Source organism: Scyliorhinus torazame, chromosome 6 (genome assembly GCF_047496885.1).
Source record: "Scyliorhinus torazame isolate Kashiwa2021f chromosome 6, sScyTor2.1, whole genome shotgun sequence".
Taxonomy (NCBI): Eukaryota; Metazoa; Chordata; class Chondrichthyes; order Carcharhiniformes; family Scyliorhinidae; genus Scyliorhinus; species Scyliorhinus torazame.
The window spans coordinates 291,049,320-291,068,826 of NC_092712.1; the positions used below are offsets into that span (position 1 = coordinate 291,049,320).

Here is a 19,507-nt window from a genome sequence, read left to right on the forward strand (position 1 = left end):
GTTCCTTCAAATATTACCATCATCAATCAGTACAAATTAATCCGTTTCTCCCAAACATTCCGGGTTTATTGTACCTTGTGTCTTAGATTAGTCACAAACTGTGTCCCAAAGGCTGCACCTACTGACGCTGTAACACTAGGGGGAGTACTTGCCACAGGGGCAGTCAATGGCATCATAGTCCTGGAAAGGAAAGGACCCGGTTCGATCCTGGCCCCGGGTCACTGTCTGTGTGGAGTTTGCACATTCTTCCCTTGTCTGTGTGGGTTTCACCCCCCCCCCCCCCCAACCCCCAAAAGATGTGCAGGTGTGGTGGATTGGCCACATTAAATTGCCCCTTAATTGGATACTCAAATTTTTAAATTCTTTTTAAACTTCATTTTTTTCCCCTTAACTTGGTAGATGAGGCATAAGCTGGCAAGTGGGCCATTTCCATTTTAACAGTCTACCATCCTGGACCCTAAATGAAAGGGAAAACTTACATCCATATAAACGGCTTTCGTACCCTTCAGGACATCCCAAAGAGATTTGCGGCACTTTCTTTGAAGTGGGGGCTACCGTTGTACTGTAGAAAATGTGTCAGCCAGATTGCACACAACTAGCTCCACACACACAGTTTAATGATTGGCTAAGCAGCTGGCTGAGGAATAACTATTCGTTGGGACATTGGGAAGAGCTCCCCTGCTCTTCTTCATGGGATCTCCTTCCATCTAACTGAGAAGCTAGAGGGGACCTCGGTTTAACCTCTCTCTCACCTGAGCCAAGTACTTTTATCATGCAGCCCAGCCAAGGAGCAGCAGTACAAGGAGCAGCAGTACTGCCAAAGAGAATGAAAGACTTTATTGCCGCAAGAACACATGTGGGATTGCAGATCGAGGAAGAGTGTAAAACAGGGCAGAAAAATCTAATCAAAACATTGGAATAAATCATGCAGACATATTAGGATCACATGCTCTCACCCGAGTGATTTGATCTTCTGATGCTTTTTGAGTTCTTTTACCAAGATATGGACACCATGGTCTGTGATCTGATTTACGTTCAACCTGTTTCAATCGAAAAGATACATTAGAAGCAGACCAACTTGTGCACGATTGTTCCAAGGAAAGATGATATTCCATGTGCAATTTCAAATACACGGCTACATTTTACCAGCCCAGTGCTAATGGGCCAGGAGACAGGAGGGTTGTTAAAATGGCAGGGGAAGTTACCAGCTGCAGAAACATCAGCAGCATGTCCAATTAAGCCATTGAAGTGTCCAATTACGGGTCACTTCCCACCCCTGCCAACATTTTGCCCACATCAAAAAGGTCCTACCACCACATGGGGAGGCTGCAGGTTAAATCCTGGGGCCCATGAAGGCCCTTCTATCTGGCCACTCCAAGGCTCACGGAAGGAACCCCTTCAGCAGCAATGGCCTCTCATTCCCATCCTGCCCCTCTCCATCGCTCAATTGCTGGAAACTACTTGTATCAGGACCCATCTTGCCCAACAGAATTTACCTAATCTTTGAGGGTACCTTTCATTGAGGCACCTTCTCCCTCATACTGCAGTTTCAGCAGTGGCCATCGCCAGCTGTGGCATTCTGATTGGGCCAGCAGCCCTGCGAGGCGAGCCACCTTCCTCAGTTGGGCAGCGACTGCAAAATGCCACCCAGGATCCCACTGGCATTGTATCAGCTCTTGCCTTTGATCATGGTGCCTAGGACTCCTTTGGTGCAATTCAAGAAATTAAGGTGGAGCAAGATGAATTTCTAGATAAACTGTTTTGTTTACCTGGGATTGGGATATAAAAAGCATCATTTCAGAGTTTGTCACTGAAATGAAACTCGAGAAATAATAAAGATTGTTGAAATGGGCAGATACAGGGTGGATGAAATTTAACATAGAAAAATGGTGTGTGATGCATATTGCGAGGAAGAATGTGGGAAGGCAAAAAATAAACTAAATGGTACAATTTAAAAAGGGTTGCAAGAACAGGAAGACCTGGGGGGGGGGGGGGGGGGCTTGCATTCAAATCTGTACAGAATAGAGGGCAAGAAGGTTTTGTTTATTTTAATCACATAGAATCGTTGGTGTATTAATAAGTATAAGGAATTTATTTTAAACCTTTATAAACCTCTGATTAGACGTCAACTGGAGTAGTGTGTCCAATTCTGAGCAGTGCACTTCAGCAAGAATGTTAATGCCTTGCAGAGGATGCAGAAGAGATTTGCAAGAATGCTATCAGGGATGAAGGACTACAGTTACCTGGAGAGATTGGATTAGCTAGGGGTGTTTGCCTTTGAACAAAGAATATTAAGAGGAAATTTGATCATGACTGGTTTTGATGGCGTAAATAAAGAGAAACTATTAGCAGTGGTAGAAGGGCAATGCCAGGGACATTGAATGAAGGTGATTGGAAAAGAATGATTTACAAATACAAATTGAAAGACAGAAGGAAGGGCCCAAAATGGAGCCCGAACAACAAACAAAAATGCGGGGAGGGGGTAGAAGGCTGATGAAAGGGGAACATGCAAATTGTACATACAACCGTCTTGCTCATCCCCTGTACAGATGTAAAATTTCAATAAAAACTTTTTCAAAAAAGGAAAAGAAAGTTTTTTTTCACAATAGTTGCGGGGATCTGGAATGCATTGCATGAAAGAGTGGTGAAAATCGATTCAAGAGTAACATTCAAAACAGAATTGGATAAGTGCATGGTAATGGGGGTATGGCAAGGGAGTGAGCAGGATTAATATAATAATCAGTGTCACAAGGAAGCTTATATTAACACTACAATGAAGTTACTGTGAAAATCTCCTCGTCGCCACATTCAGGCGCCTGTTCGGGTACACAGAGGGAGAATTCAGAATGTCCAATTTACCTAACAGCACATATTTCGGGACCTGTGGGAGGAAACCCACGCAGACACAGTGAGAACGTGCAGACTCCCCACAGACAGTGACTCAAGCCGGGAATCGAAGCCGGGTCCCTGGCGCTGTGAAGCAACAGTGCTAACCACTGTGCTACCGTGCCACCTATAATCCGATTGCTCTACCAGTCAACATAGGTACTATGGTTAAATGGCTTTTTCCTATGAGCATTATATGAAAAATAAATGTTGGTCAGGACACTGGGGAGAACTCCCCTGCTTTTATTCAAGGTAGTATCTTCTTTGAGTGGAATATTTTACATCCTGTTGAGGGGGCAGATAGGCTTGGTTTAATGCCTCATCTGAAAGATGGGTCTGCGTGAGTTTCCCCTGGGTGCTCCGGTTTCCTTCCACAGTCCAAAGATTTGCAGGTTAGGTGGATTGGCGATGCTAAATTGTCCTTTAAAAGGTTAGGTGGGGTTATGGGGTTGCAGGGATAGAGCGGGGCAGTGGGCTTGGGTGAGGTGGTCTTTCAGAGGGGCGGTGCCGACTCAATGGGCTGAATAGCCTCCTTCTGCACTGTAAGGATTCTATGGCACCTCCGACTGCGGCATTCTCATGATACAGCAGTTGGTCTGGATCAACTGCACCAGCGTCTGGAGTGCAGATTTACCCATGACTGTTTGACTCAGGGATGAGACTGATGCCTTTAAAATGAAGCCTAATCCTGTATAAACAAGGGTGAATGCTAACATCTCAAGTAATGATAATTCTATTGAAAGCACCTCAGTTCCATGTGATGGGGACAGAAAGCACGAAAAATCTGGGCATAGTGCTCACCTGAGGACTGTGAGCTGACCGAAACAGGAGAACATTTGCTCCACACCATAATCATTGATATTGTTGTTGTCCATCTCCAGTGCAAGGGGTGTTTGGATGTGGCGCAAAATAAATGCAAGGGCACCACAGTCAGTAGAAGAAACATTGCAGTAATTCAGCTTTATATAATCGGCATTGATCCCTTTGGCTGCCAATCTGGCTGCTGCCCCATTCTGCATTTCAAAAATGCACCTCATCAGCCAAATGAAACGTGGTAGCATGTGAACTTTGCAACCATCTGCAAGGTGGGAGCGAGGAAGACTTTGCACATGTGTCCTCATACAGTTGGACAGGTAGGATGTCAGTACCGACTGCTTTTCCTTCACGGTTCCTGGAGTGGCCAGGTTTAGCAACAGATCAATATTGCGGTCAGACAGCAAGCCACAAAGAAACAGCAAGGTAAATTGCAGATTTTCGCTGAATGACTGGAGGACATTTGTGGAAGAATACCTTGAAGGGCTCAAGAAAGCTAAAACCCATTCATTTAGCCTGTGGGTTGATGTTGTTGGCCTACTACCATTATTGAACAGTGCAAGGAGGTCCCGTGGATGGATCTCATCATCTAGAACTAATGAAAAAGCCGTGAAAAATGACTGGAGCGTCAAGTGAATATATTCATACGTCGACTGGTTCCCACATCCATTATAATGACTAACAGTTTTGATGAAGCCCAACTGTAAATCCTCCTCGGAAATCTTAGCTGCTGCAATTTTCTCCTGGCTGAAAACAAAATTGTGGGTTTCAATGCCTTTCAGAGCGAGTTTACTAATCCGCATCAAAGTTTCCTTTTTGGATGTGAACAAATGTATCTGGCTTTTGGCATTTTTTCTATTTAGAATGGCCTGAGAAGAATGGTTGAGGAAGACCTCAATCATGACCAGGTAAATATCAGTCAGTGTAACAGAATGTGATAACCGCTGGGAGTTATGCTCAGATTGAAAGTGTTCATAACATTTAAATATAATCCAGCAAAACAACGGCACTGAGCATAAACCGCAAAGGTGAGGGTTCGCCTCCAGCTGGGTCAAAACCAAAGTTCGATGGGCCTCGTTTTGGAAGAACTTCTTGGAGTACTGCAGTAAATGGTCCTTGGAAAAGCCTTTCAGTGCCACTCTCTTTCTCGCCATGCTCAACGGTAGCTCTGTGCCTGTTCTTGCTGTCAATAATTTTTTGGAGCCTTTTAATAATTTCCCCTGAAGAAGGTTCATCAAAAGGGCCACAGGATGCGTGGGTTCAAAGGGCGAGGAGATATCAGGGATGTCACTGAGGTCACAGTCAACGTTGATTTCATCAAACCCGTCCAGTGTGAAGAGGACAGAAGCTGGGTGATGTCGGATGTAGCTGAATATCTCATCAGCATCTTTGTCAGGGTAACAGTTATATTTGAACAGTAGATCTCTGAGAGACACCTTATCTTCCCTCTTAAAGCTATTGAAAATTCTACATCTGAATTTGAAGAAGAATTTCACATCAGCACAGAGCTCCCCTTTGGACCACAAGTTCTGAAGTCTCTGGAGCAGTATGGTCTTACCAAGCCCAGCATCACCAGTTACAAAGACTGTTTCTGCATCTTCATTGATGACTCCAGTGTCACTGAACAAATCCTCCAAGTGGGAAATGTTTCCTTTCGTTTCATTCACAGCATTGATTAATTCCATAAGCGTCTCAGTGTAAGTATCATCAAACAGAGTACCTTCCTTTTGGACATATGATGAAGTCAACCTTGTATCTCGTCGCAATTCACCTCGGAGCTTTTCAGTATACTGGCAGACTGAAAGACATGTACAAAACAACTGTGAGAGATCTTGTGACTAGTTATGTCAATGAGCTGATTGTGGAAAGATTTATTTTTGTCATTACTTCCTATGGTGTTTTCTTGAGCTTAAAATAAAACCATCACAATCGTTGGAGGAAAATATATATTTACTGTAATCCAAAGCAGTGTGTAATCATATCTTTTTTCTTGATGTACCCGAGTAGCAAAGCTTCTATTAATAATCCTCATTTGATAAACTTTTGCGCAGTGATAAACTCACTGCTGTTTGGCGTTTTTATAAATGACCTGGAGGAGGACGTAGAAGGATGGGTGAGTAAATTTGCAGATGACACTAAAGTCGGTGGAGTTGTGGCCAGTGCGGAAGGATGTTACAGAGGGACATAGATAAGCTGCAGGGCTGGGCTGAGAGGTGGCAAATGGAGTTTAATGCAGAAAAGTGTGAGGTGGTTCATTTTGGAAGGAAAAACAGGAAGACAGAGTACTAATGGTAAGATTCTTGGCAGCGTGGATGAGCAGAGAGATCTTGGTGTCCATGTACATGGATCCCTGAAAGTTGCCACTCAGGTTGAGAGGGTTGTTAAGAAGGCGTACGGTGTGTTAGCTTTTATTGGTAGAGGGATTGAGTTTCGGAGCCATGAGGTCATGTTGCAGCTGTACAAAACACTGGTGCGGCCGCATTTGGAGTATTGCGTGCAATTCTGGTCGCCGCAGTATAGGAAGGACGTGGAAGCATTGGAAAGGGTGCAGAGGAGATTTACCAGAATGTTGCCTGGCATGGAGGGAAGATCTTATAAGGAAAGGCTGAGGGACTTGAGGCTGTTTTCGTTAGAGAGAAGAAGGTTAAGAGGTGACTTAATTGAGGCATACAAGATGATCAGAGGATTGGATAGGGTGGACAGTGAGAGCCTTTTTCCTCGGATGGTGATATCTAGCACTAGGGGACATAGCTTTAAATTGAGGGGAGATAAATATAAGACAGATGTCAGAGGTAGGTTCTTTACTCAGAGAGTAGTAAGGGCGTGGAATGCCCTGCCTGCAACAGTAGTGGACTCGCCAACACTAAGGGCATTCAAATGGTCATTGGATAGACATATGGATGATAAGGGAATAGTGTAGATGGGCTTTAGAGTGGTTTCACAGGTCGGCGCAACATCGAGGGCCGAAGGGTCTGTACTGCGCTGTAATGTTCTCTGTTCTATGATTGTTTTTGAATGTAACTGATAGTGCAACGAATAATCACACAGCCTAAACCCAATCACATTAATATAACCTCGTGTATGTTGTTACACTTTGATATAAAGCTTTCTTTGAATGCTCTGGGGATTTCATTAGGAAATGCAAAAGAAAAGTGCATCTACTTGTGGCATGACTGTGACAATAATTGGTTTCATGTGAAGTAAAGAAGAGTCGTAAAGTAGCCACTGATGTGTTTAAATCAATTGACAAGGAGAATGCTATCTTACTCTAATTGCTTCAGTCACTGCACCCTGTATTGGCTGTGGATGGAGTTCGTGCAGCACACGTTCACCAGAATTGTACTGAGCTTAAATGAGTTAACATACAAGAGGACAGGTTGCATAGACTAGGCCTGTATTCCCTTAAATGGGGAAGATTATCCGAGGTGATTTAAATCAGGCGTTAAGATGACTTTAAAAATTGATAGGAGCAATAAGGCAGAAACAACCTCCTCTGCTGCAGGAGTCCAGAATAGTGGTTACAAAATTAGAACTAAGACATTTAAGGGTAATGCCAGAATCAGCTCTTCACACAAACGGTAGTCCAAATCTGAAATGCACTCTTCCAAAAGTTGTTTTCATTGAACACGTGAAAACTGGAATGAATGTTGGAAAAGTTATTCAGGGTTACAGAGCCAAGGAGTCACACTACCTATCAATTCTAATCTGATTGAATGGTGGAAAAATGTGGAAAGGCTGAATGGCCTACATCTCTCTCATGTTCTTACAATGCTCAGCCATGTAGGCTGCAGCCGTGTCAAGATCCAGATGTGCTTTCCCAAAAAGTTGCTTGCCAGATGATTCGGCATTCCTTTGAGAGGATAGTAAACATCGGATGGAATGTCCTGATTGGAAGAGGAGACATGAACTGGCTACAGGGCAGACTGTGGGGGCCTGGAAACAGACTGCTTGAGTGCCTTCTCAACAGCAGAGGAATACATCTAGTTTACCATTAAGGATCAGGGGAAAAAGACATATCAATATTGATACACTTTTGTGAATTCAATGTTGCCACTGCTTGTTTTTATCTCATGTGCATTTATTTTCAGTCTACGGTCATCACTGGCAAGGCCATATTCATTGATTCTCATTGGTTCTGCCTTGAAGAGGTGTCAGTAGGCCATCTCCTCGAACCCCTGCAGTCCTTGTGGTGAAGTTGCTCACACATTAGTGTCAGGTAGGAAATTCCAGGATAGTGACCCAGCAATGGATGAAGAAATGGCATCTCTCTAAGTCAGCAGTGTTACTGTTTAATGTGATGTTGCCCCATCATTTTGCTGCTTTTGGTGGGAAAGGAGATGCTGTCAATGTAACCTTGGTGTGTTTCTTGCATTGCACCCTGTCGCGTTTCGCAAACTGGGTTCAATGGAACACTGCATTTCGCTAAGAGTCATCCAGGGTTCCGCAGTAGGTACGGCTGTTTTAAATTTTAAGAAGCTGTCCTTCCAGCTTGTCCAGTCAAAGGTATTTTTCACACTGTGTTGACTATTGATAGGTGCACTAGTCAGCCTATCAGCAGCCAATCACGCAGAAGCCAGCCTTTTATTTTGATGAGCTTTAAATAGCAGCAAAGTCAGTATTGAAAGTCCCAGGCAGGGCTGAGAGCAAAGGTGATCGGGCAGCAGAGTGAGGCAGGTACGGCCCCTCAACATCAGGGGAAGTGACCACGGAAGCCAGATAAGGAAGCAGGCATGGAATGCGGGAGGGTAAGTTTCCTCAGAGAAATGGAGGGAAATGGCCACGTGCGAGAGAGAGAGCGAGAGCGAGAGAGATATTAAAGAGAGCGAGAGAGCAAGAGATATTAAAGAGAGCGAGAGAGAGGGAGAGAGAGAGTGTTATGTGTTTGTTTGTGAGAGAGAGGCGTGAGACGTTGGCGGAATTTGTCAGCTGTCCACAACGGCACGATATTCTGGTCCCATCGATGGCGCGGATTTCCCGGCGACTAGGGGTGCAGCCAACGGTAAATCCCATTGACTACTGCAGGACCAGAAAATCCTGTTGGTGGGCCACCTTCAGCATTGAAAAAAACAGTGGGTTGGTCGGTAAATTCCGCTCAGTGTGTGTGTGTGTGTGTGTGTGTGTGTGCGTGTGAGAGAGAGAGAGAGAGAGAGAGAGAGAGAGGTGGGACTGTGCATGTGTGTAAGAGAGAGAGAGAGAGAGAGAGAGATGAGAGTGTGGTGTGTATGTGTGTGTTTGACAGCAGAATCCAACTCCCCAGCAGCACTTTTTAAAAAAAATGTAATTTTGGGCAGCACGGTAGCACAGTGGTTAGCACAGATGCTTCACAGATCCAGGGACCCAGGTTCAATTCCTGGCTTGGGTGACTGTCTGTGTGGAGACTGCACGTTCTCCCCATGTTTCCTCCGGGTGCTCCGGTTTCCTCCCACAGTCCAAAGATGTGCAGGTTAGGTGGATTGGCCTTGATAAATTGTTCTTAGTGTCCAAAGAGGTTAGGTGGAGTTACTGGGTTACGGGGATAGGGTGAAGTTGTGGGCTTAAGTAGGGTGCTCTTTCTAAGAGCCGGTGCAGACTCAATGGGCCGAATGGCCTCCTGCTCTGTAAATTCTATGATTCTAATTTAAGTTATTTAACATATATACACAGAATATCCGAAGAATGACAAATCAGCCCAATAAACAACCACAACCCTCAAACCCCCCTGACATGTCGCACCTTCCCCATTTTAACCCCCTTAACCCCCCGAAAAAAAGTTTTCCCCTTGCTGACCCCTGAATTCTCCTTATTTTTTAAAATTTAGATTACTCAAATTATTTTTTTCAATTAAGGGGAAATTTAGTGTGGCCAATCCACCTAACCTGCACATTTTTGTGTTCTGGGGGTGAAACCCACAGAGACACAGGGAGAATGGTTTATTCTCCAGAGAGGCTGGACCAGAGGGGCTGGTTTAGCACACTGGGCTAAATCGCTGGCTTTTAAAGCAGACCAAGGCAGGCCAGCAGCACGGTTCAATTCCCGTACCAGCCGGAATGTGGCGACTAGGGGCTTTTCACAGTAACTTCATTGAAGCCTACTTGTGACAATAAGCGATTTTCATTCATTCATTTCATTTCATTCATTCATGTGCAAACTCCACACAGACAGTGACCCAGGGCCGGGATCGAACCCAGGTCCTCAGCGCCGTAGGCATCAATGCTAACCACTGTGCCACCGACCCCTCAATTCTCCTTTAAGAAATGGATGAATGACACCCACAGGGCCCGGTCTGGCAGGTCCACGAATGATAGGCGGTGCCAGTACACACATAGCCTCATGCGGCACCTTCTTGGCATGTTGGGTAGCCGACTCTCCATCCTGGGCGGCTGCCACCTGTCCCTCTGCAGCTCCGCTATGGCGCGCTCCACTGCTGCAGCTCCTCCTCCTCGAGCAGCTCCAGCTTGTACAAGCGCAGGGTACCCCCAGGGCTGTGGCGACTAGGAGGAAGGCCACCATTGCTGGTTGAATTCCAAAATCCATTGTCTGCAGGTGCTGAAGGGCTGAAATGTTAGCATGGTGCATACCCCCATGCCTAACCAGGTCCACCGGGCTACATGGTGGCCCCGGTTGGCACTGCGATTTCTGCCCCCGTGCTCCCCCCACCCATCCCTGCACCCCTGGCCCCATCGGTGCCCAGCACCATAGGGGCCTCTGGCCCTGGCGCCTGTCCATGATGCCAGGGGTATCATTGGCTGGCACTGCTCTCACAGCGGCATGCACCGTGGCCCCCGTAGGGGCAGCTGTGGGCTTAGCCCTGGGTGGGCCGCTGGCAGGTGGCAGAGGTGTGACCACCCATATGGCTGGTGTCACTCTGCAGAAACAGGGCCGAAGGTAGATGGTCAGTGGGGTGCACAGCAAGATGGCTGCCTTGCAGGCTGCGGAAATGGCAGTCCATGACTGAAAACCACCTCAGTGTCCTGGGGGGTCACCTCAGTGTCCTGGGGGATCACTCTGGTCACTCAGCCTGTACCCCCCCACCCCCCCCACCCTCCGGCCCTGGCAGGGACCTCCCCCAGCCCGACCAGTGTCCGGCCCGGCAGCCCCCAGTCACTCCTCTCTGTGTCCTATCTCCTCTCTCTCCTTCATCAGCCATGACATTGGTTTCACCATTTTTAAAAGACAAGTGAACCACATCATTGGAAATTCGGCCCAACGGAGGAAGAACATCGTGAGGCCCGCTAATGATATGCAAACAGTGTTTACTGTACATGCGTTCCGGTACGCATTGACGCTGTTGAGGTGGCAGAGAATTGCGATTTGGCGTCAAATCGCGCCCGCCGTGATTTTGGCGTCAGAACCTATTCCCCGCCCAATTGTTTTTCCCAATTTTGGTGTCAGCAAATGGAGAATCCCGCCCATTATCTGCCTTCAGCCTCCTCAAATGTGTGAACACACGTGACCATTTAACCAGCCATTCAACCCTCGTGACCACCCTGGTCAGGGGTTCCCTGCCCTCCCCCTCCCATGCTGATCAGCAATATCCCTTTTTGAGCCAGCCCTGGCCTCTATCACACACACCCCCAGCCCACCCTCAAAATGTCCGCCGTCATCTCTCCCCTCCCAACTGTGCCACACCAATCACTCCCATGTTAGCAACCCTCCACCCTTTCCTTCCCTCCCCTCCCTCCCGCCCTCAAACAAAGAACCAACCCAATTCTCCACCCCCCCCGCAACTATGCTTTCTGAATGAATGAAAATCGCTTATTGTCACAAGTAGGCTTCAAATAAAGTTACTGTGAAAAGCCCCTAGACGCCACATTCCGGCGCCTGTTCGGGGAGGCTGGTACGGGTACTCCTGCTTCTGATGTGTCACCACAAGAGGGCTGGGTACAAAACCCTAAACTTCACCTCCTTCTTAAAGAGGGCAGCCTTTATCCAGTTGAACCCGGCCTTCATCCCAGGTCCTGGTGGACCCGCAGCTCACTCCCTTCCCAGGTGCATTTCCTGGTCTGCCTTGCCCATTTCAGGATCTTTTCTTTGTCCAAACATCGATGCAGCCTCACTACCATCGCCCTCGGTGGCTTCCCCACATGTGGCCTCCTCAGCACCCTGTTCACCCAATCCACCTCAAGGGGCCGGCCAAAGGCCCCCTTCACCATCACCTTCTCCAGCATGCTTGTGTTCTCCAGGGTAGCCATGCCCCCTTGCCCGGAGACATCTTCACCTGTGTCGCACCACAAAAAACGTTCCTGCTCCAGCTGCTCTTGAGGTCCTTCTTGTCTGCTGAGCCATACGCCAGCCTCACCAGAGGCGTATACCTTCCCTGGGCACTCACACACCCTTTGGCCTCAAAATCCCCTCATACTGGTGGGGAAGGACCAACAAAATCTATCTCGAGTGGGAGCCACCAAATGTGCGACTATTCACTCCATGGCCACCACCGCAATTCCCCCAGCAACACTCAAGTATGTGAGCAAGAGAAGCAGTAGCCTTTCTCTCACTAAAAATGACAAAAAGGTACAGCTTAAGTATTTGTTGAATAAGAAAACGCTTTAATTTAATAAATACACACAAGAAATAGCAAACACTTTTCTCAAAGTGTTTTTGTAAGTTTCTACCTATTGCACAATAACAACATTTTTTGTGGGTTAACTCTTCAATACAAAAAAATGTTTTTCGGGGTTCTGTCAATAATCTGGGGAGTTCAAAAGTGTTCCATGGCTGGAACACATTTGTAGTGATATCATGGTTGTTATGTAATTCACCGACTGGCCACTAGGAGTCTCACTAGTATATAAGTGAATGCAAAGTCAGGTGACCCCCTCACACTGGCTGGAGGAAGTAAAAGAGAGAGCCCACATGTGCATGATTTTGCTATTGTTCATCTGTTGTCTAGTTTATAGTTTACCCCCCGTTAATGTTAGTAAATGATTTACAACTTTAACTACAAGTGTTCTTGTAATAAACCAGGCCATCCAACAGGAACATCACAAGTTTGGGAAACCCTGCTGTGGATTGTACAGACTGCCACCATGGTGCGTCAGTAATGGACGGAATGGCTATTGATATTCAGCAGCATTCGAGGCGCCAATCGCATAAACTGCTCTGCTCTAAAACTACTACGGTTAATTTGATTACAATTAGCTTTAATTCACAACCATGAATGAAATACGTGAGGTGGCAGCCACATTGGCTTGGAGGGAAATGTTTTCTCGAGGAGATAATTACAAGCCAAATTGGTTTCTGAGAGTATTTAGGGTTTTTACAATGGAGCACAATCACTGGTTACAGTATTAATTGTGAGATAATGGTATAGCTCTCAGCCACACTCACTTCCCGAAGGATCACAGTAATAAATCGCCTTCTTTCAAGAAAGGTATTTGATAACCCGTGGAATTAATTCTCGGCCCTGAATTGTTTCATTAATCCAAAAGCCAAATGTATTTGTGAAATACTCACCAGTATCTGTAATCAGCACTGGCTTGTTCAGTAGCTGTTCTGACGGGCAGTAATGAATTTCTCTTAACCAGGGATGCAAATCCGAGTAAACCTCTTTGGCACAATTCAGGATATAGAGGAAGACTTCAGCACTTTCTTCTCCTTTAGCATAGATTATATCCAGCATTTTACGAACCTGAAAGTTTTTTTTTTAAAAAAGGTTGCATTGGGTAGGTTTTGAACTGGTTCATATTTCTCTGCTTTACCTATTGCGTCAATTTAATAAAGGTTTCAGCCCTGGCAAAAATGATTTGTTCGTCTCCGTAATGAAAAGGAGAATTCCACATGAGACGCAGTCGTGAAGGCCCTTGCCAGTCATGCAGGATGGATGTGAGCAAATTCTTCACACAAAAGGTTGCGAAGCTTTGGAATTCTCAGTCACTGGGTTTATTCAGGGCAGAGATTGATAGATTGTTGGATCATAAGGGAATACGGGGATACAGAGATAGTGTAGGAAGGTGGAGCTGAAGTAGATCATGCATGACCTTATTGGATTAGGGAGCAGGCTCCCAAGGGCTGATTGGCCTATACCTGTTCCTTCTGTTCAAATGGCAGATCACCTCAAAAGTAATAATAATCTTTATTGTCACAAGTAGGCTTACATTAACATTGCAATGAAGTTAATGTGAAAAGCCCCTCGCAACCCCACCGCGGCGCCTATTCGGGTACACAGAGGGAGAATTTAGAATGTCCAAATTACCTAACAGCACGTCTTTCGGGACTTGTGGGAGGAAACCGGAGCACCCGGAGGAAACCCAGGCAGACACAGGGAGAACGTGCAGGCTTCGCACAGTGACCCAAGCCAGGAATCGAACCTGGGACCTTGGCGCTGTGAAGCCACAATGCTAACCACTGTGCTGCCCCTTCCTGAACTTTCAAAATAATTGGCCATTACACTTACCATAGAATATTAGGCCTGTATGTAACAATATTAAGTACCATTTTAATCTGCAACAGTGGCGATATTTGGGGTGTCAGAAGACTCGGGAGCGAGGGAGGCTGATGTTTTGGTCTTTGCCTCCCTGATAGCCCGGAGACGGGTTTTGCTCGGGTGGCGGAACTTGGGAGCCGCCGAAAGCGGGGTTGCGGCTGAGCGACCTGCCGGAATTCCCGAGGCTGGAGAAAGTCAAGTCCGTCTCGAGGGGGTCGGTGGATGTGTTCACCTGGAGGTGGAAGCTGTTTATTGATTTCTTTAGGGTGGTTTGAGGGGTCGGGGTACAAATGGGGAAGGAGAAAGATGAGGAGGGAGTGGATTGTGTATAATGTTGTTTGGTTGTTCTTCTACTTTTGTTTGTATGAAAAAGCCTTGGAATAAAATATTTATATTTTTTAAAGTACCATTTTAATCACGATAATTTAAAATCCAATACTAATCAACCTCTGACCTGGAAAGAGAACAATTTAAACTGTTCAATCTTACCCGTGTGCAGCCAATCTTGTTAGAGAACAAGAGAGATCTTAGCCTTGACGCTCAATTTCATTACAATCACTCAATCGCCCACTCTCAACATCCTGGTGGTTAGCATTGACCAGAAACTGAACTAGCCATATAAATATTGGGCGGGATTCTCTGTTCTCCGCCGCTGCAATAGGGAATCCCGTTTGGGCAGAGAATGGAGCGTCGGCCGAAAAACGGGAGCGGTGCAGGGCAGCAGACCCATCCCCAGTCTCCGCTCCCGCACCACTGCTCATGGCAGGCTACCCGTCCCACACTAGCGGGAACATACAAAGTGTCAATCTGCATGCACCAGCATGCATTTACCAGCTGGAAGCCCAATTGATCCCAACCACAATGTTTAGAAGCACCCTTGTTATAATTGACTGCTCCTGACCAGTTCAAAGCGGCTAAGTGGTTTCACTTCTTCTTTTGCAACCGCGGAAAGCACTTAGCAACGTTTAAGTAGTCAGTGGAGAGTACTTGAGATGCATTCAAGCACAAAGAGAAAAATAAATAAACAACCCCTCCTAACTAAATGGGCACGTGACGGGATGCCCAACCCCAACAAGATCTGCTCCTTTGTGTAAATCAGTTTGAAATGCATGAAACACAGTTGATTGATGATGGCCTGTGAATTATGCAAAGCAGAGTTGGGAACCTTGCAAATTATAATTCCACAAGGGTGGTTTACTTAAAAAAAATGGCAGGGCACATATTAATCTTAATCACACATGTGCTGCAAATTGTTTCCCATGCACTTGGCTGAGTTCATTGTTTCACATTTCTCAATGACTTGGGTGTCCTCATCTATCCCCTTCCTCTTGGTTCTTTCCAGGTTGGGAAGGCCCCCTATCTCTTGTACAATGAAGCTAGTGCCCTCCCTACTCTCTGCACCAACATAGCTCAAACAATCCAAAGAATTGTAGCAGTAAGTTGGAGCCGGATGGGATGGATCACAAATCTGAGGGAGAACGTTAGGAATTCTTTAAATTATATTGTCATACTGCGTACAGCTGAACTGTGAACGCAGCCAGTGACATATGTTATATCAATGGTTTACAAACTGGAGTCCATGGTGACGGGCACCTCGGCTGTCATGAATTTCTGTGTGAGTCTTGTATTTACTTTTGGCAGTGGGGAGAGTGGCAGGCCAGCTTGTTGCTCTGATACTAAGATGCATTCAATTTGGCCACTTGCAGTGAGCAGAGCCATTATAATGCTGCCTGGCTGCTGTGTATTTCCAGCATTTTCTTGTCCATATTACTTTCTGACTGGTTTCCTCCTTGTAATTGTGTAATAGCTGTCAGCTCAACTTAGTCAAATGATCCACCATGTTGCAATAATGTAAATAAGCAGAGTTATTGAGCTGATTTACACAGAGAGTGCTTTGCAACAGAATTGGTGGGAAGGAATTTCGGATGTTTATGGGAAATTGTTTCGGAATCTTAAAATAATCTGCTTTGATCCTGTTAAGGGTGCAAATTAGGTTTGGATGTTGTTAATACTGTTTTGTGCCAAGAGCTGTGCGCACTGAATGTGACATGTGAACAGATTGTGCATGTATGCCTTTAACAGGTCATTGTTAACCACATTAGGTAGTTTTGCTGGGTCACACTGGAAATTTAGGGCAATTATACTTATCGCTTCTCCTCTGATTTGTCTAGCCTGCGTCATCACTATGTATAGCAGTAAAGGGGTCCTCAAATTTCTCCACATTGTTACTTGTTTCCTTAAAAACATTATTTAAACGCTCTTTAAATGCAGCAGTTCTGTGTTATGAGTACAGTATAGTCTTATAATTTACATGCGAGGGTTCTGGTTTATTGATCCATTTGAAAAGGAGCTCTACAACCAAAAAAGGCTGGAGAGCCACTGATTTTGGCCTTGTAAATTTGTGCTTTGATGTAGAGTAAGGCACTGTTGATATTATGAATGTAAGGTTTGATGAGATGGTCATTTGGTGGTATAGAACTTGAGTATTGCTGGAAAAAGAGACATGCTGACAAAGCTTTTTGTCTAGCACTCATCAGGACAGATTCACGAGAACACCAATAGTAAAGGAAAGAATACTTTAGATTGCAAGAGAAGAGAGTGCCGATTGGTTGGCAAGTGGACTGGCTGAGGCATTGCCAGACAGAACACACCAGGGAACAGGTGCATCCCATGCATTTCAAAAAACAAATGGATCGTATCAAAAAGCAGACCCTTTGCCTTTTGCAACCAGCAAAGTATTTATCGTACCCGACCAGCCTGTGCTTGCAAAACTCAAAACATGGTGTCCAATATTAGATATAATTCCACAGTTAAGACAGCCCTTGATAGACAATCCTGATTGTGTTAAGAATTACATCTACAAACAAATTGAGATTAATAGTTGGGCTCGCAGTGTAGTTCACAATGTGTGCTGGAGCTACATATATTAATATACAGGGTCCTGCCATTTGTACACTGAAGGAGCAGGTCAAACTGTATCTTTTTCAACAAAATAAAAGCTTGGGGAACAGCCATTCCCTGGTTCATTCCTTGGGGCAATGCCTTGATCTTTCAAGGTCTACCTGCCTGGTTTGAATTTAAACCAATGTTTGGCAGTTAACTGTTTCCTGGTGCATTCTCAAACTCCTTTACCAATCAGAATCCACTAGCCGACAAATCAGCACTCTTCTCATGCAGCATAAATTGCTGTATTTGAAATTTGGTATTCTAATGAATGATGGGAGCCAGACAAAAAGCTTCAACAGCATATCTTTTTCCAGCAATACTCAAGCGTTATAAGATGGTTATGATTTAAACAATCTCCTTTAATTCAGGGCAAAATAGAAAAGCTGAGAGGATCAACCTACTAGTTCTTCCCAGTGCTAAGCTCATGTGACCTAGTTGACATGGGGACAGGGGCTCAGGTCCTATTGAAAGCAAGATGGAGACAAAGGAAAGGACAGCTGGCTTTACTGCTGCCAGACCTACTGGCTCAGAAATCCTGGACAGAGATAGAGAATCCCAGAGAGAGATAGCTGTTGCGAACCACAGAGGAAAAAGGCTGTTTTCTATTAGGCACCAGGCAGGATGCTGTTGGGAACTTGTTCTCTGGTCGAAGAGATGGGACCTGTGAAGGTTTAAGAAGATTTGCATAGGGGTGGCTGGAAGAAGGTATCACGGGAGTGGGTCTTGCTGCTGAAAGTCAGTTCAGAGATTATCAGAAGATTGAGGACAACTATTTCCGATGGATACTGAACATTATAACTCAATAAAATGAGAAGTAAGCCTATTAGAAGTGGTGAGTAACTTGGGACTGGTTCGTACAAAGACTGCATCCTGTGGAGAGTACAATGTATCTTATAAACTCTGTGTTGGGATTTTCAATTATGTTAGGAAGTTGACAGGAAATAGCTTTTCTGAAGTTTACTTAGGCAACTAATACACTAATGTTTGGTTGATGTTGATTTTAGTTTGTTGGTTAGAGTAAAGGTATTAAAATGTGAAATCCGTCAAGTCGGTCACTGGGAATTCAAATGTCTTATTAGTTGCTATGTAATTGTAGCACTGTATAACACTAAGATAAAGTACAGGTTGTCAAGGATCTACTATTGGTGTTGGATATGATGGGAGTAATTAGGGAGATGCAATCGGTATCACAGAAATATTATACCACACAAGTTGGCATACACATTTTTAGATCTACAAACTAACTTCAACCTAGTGACTGCACAAATTTCCAAATTTTGTCCACTTATTGTATATAAAATAACTGTAATCTCTTGGTTAGCTGTACCTTGTCATGTTGAGTTATACTCTGCTGTATGAACTCAGTATCTTCTAATGTGAAGTATCCCAAGTGTAGCAGGTTATCCAGGATGCACTCAGTGTTTTTAATTCCATTCACTAACTCCACCCGATGCACCATGAGGAGATCAAGGTAAGAGGGAACCCGTTGTTTACGAACTGCTGTCTGCTCCATAGTACTGTCACGTCTTTATGAAAATCAAAATCCACTTTCCTAAAGGAAACAAACACTAGCATTGTCAGTTATTTTACTTCAAACTAATAATTTGACCACAGTCGGCTGACTAATACTATCAGAATCACAAAATCACAGAATTGGTATGACGCAGAAGAAGGCCATTTGGCGCATCGTGTCTGCACCAGCTTTCCAAACGAGCATTATGTATTATTGTCATTTCCTTGCAATTGTTTCTATTCAAGTAATCATCTAATGCCCTCTTGATCTACCCCAACCGCAGTTTCAGGCGGTGCATTCCAGACCCGAGCCACTGGTGTGTAAAAGCTTTTTCTCACATCCTGGGCGTCATTCTCCGCCGGCGGGAGTCTCCGTTCTGCCGGCGCTTGGGGGTTTCCCGACGGCGTGGGGGTGCCCCACAATGGGAAACCCCATTGACCGGCCGGTGTTACGGAGACTCCCGCCGGCCGGTCGGCGCAGAAATGTGGCGGGGCGGGTAGGAGAATTTCGCCCCACATTTGCTTCTTTTGCAAATCACCTTAAATCTGTGCCCTTCTTATTCTCAATCCTTTTACGAGTGGGAACAGTTTCTCCCCGTCTACCCTCCAGCCCCCTCATGATTTTGAACGTCTCTATCAAATCTCCTCTTAGCCTTCTTCTTTCCGAGGAGGAAGTCCTAACCTCTCCAATCTATCCTCATTACGGAGGTTCCTCATCCCTGGAACCAGTCTTGTTCTGGCTTGCTCATTGACAAAATGGTGCTGGAACTGGGAGACTTCAGAACCTGACTCCAAAGAGCCCCTGGTGGTAAATGTCTGCAACTGCATAGTGATGGTTGACATACCCAAGCTGTCTGTGCTTGCAGTGCACTGCCCTCCTTCAACACCTGAAAAATGAATTGACGCTCCAGATTTCATAAATTATTTATGACCAATAAGCAAAAATCA

At 45.3% G+C, this 19,507-nt stretch overlaps 1 protein-coding gene across 2 annotated transcripts in view; it reads right to left on the reverse strand.

The window, feature by feature from the left end:
- The window catches only part of LOC140425496 (nucleotide-binding oligomerization domain-containing protein 1-like), a 43,207-nt gene that overhangs the window by 20,295 nt on the left and 3,405 nt on the right, over window positions 1–19,507 (reverse strand). The window contains exons 2-5 of one of the 2 annotated variants that reach the window (XM_072509823.1): window positions 18,375–18,599; window positions 13,132–13,306; window positions 3,688–5,497; window positions 957–1,040 (exon numbers count right to left, since the gene is read on the reverse strand). In XM_072509823.1, coding sequence (XP_072365924.1) covers window positions 957–1,040; window positions 3,688–5,497; window positions 13,132–13,306; window positions 18,375–18,560 — 2,255 coding nt within the window. In that variant the 5' untranslated portion in view covers window positions 18,561–18,599. Of the gene's footprint in view, window positions 1–956; window positions 1,041–3,687; window positions 5,498–13,131; window positions 13,307–18,374; window positions 18,600–19,507 lie in introns of those variants that run through there. The other variant, XM_072509824.1, reaches the window with a different exon arrangement.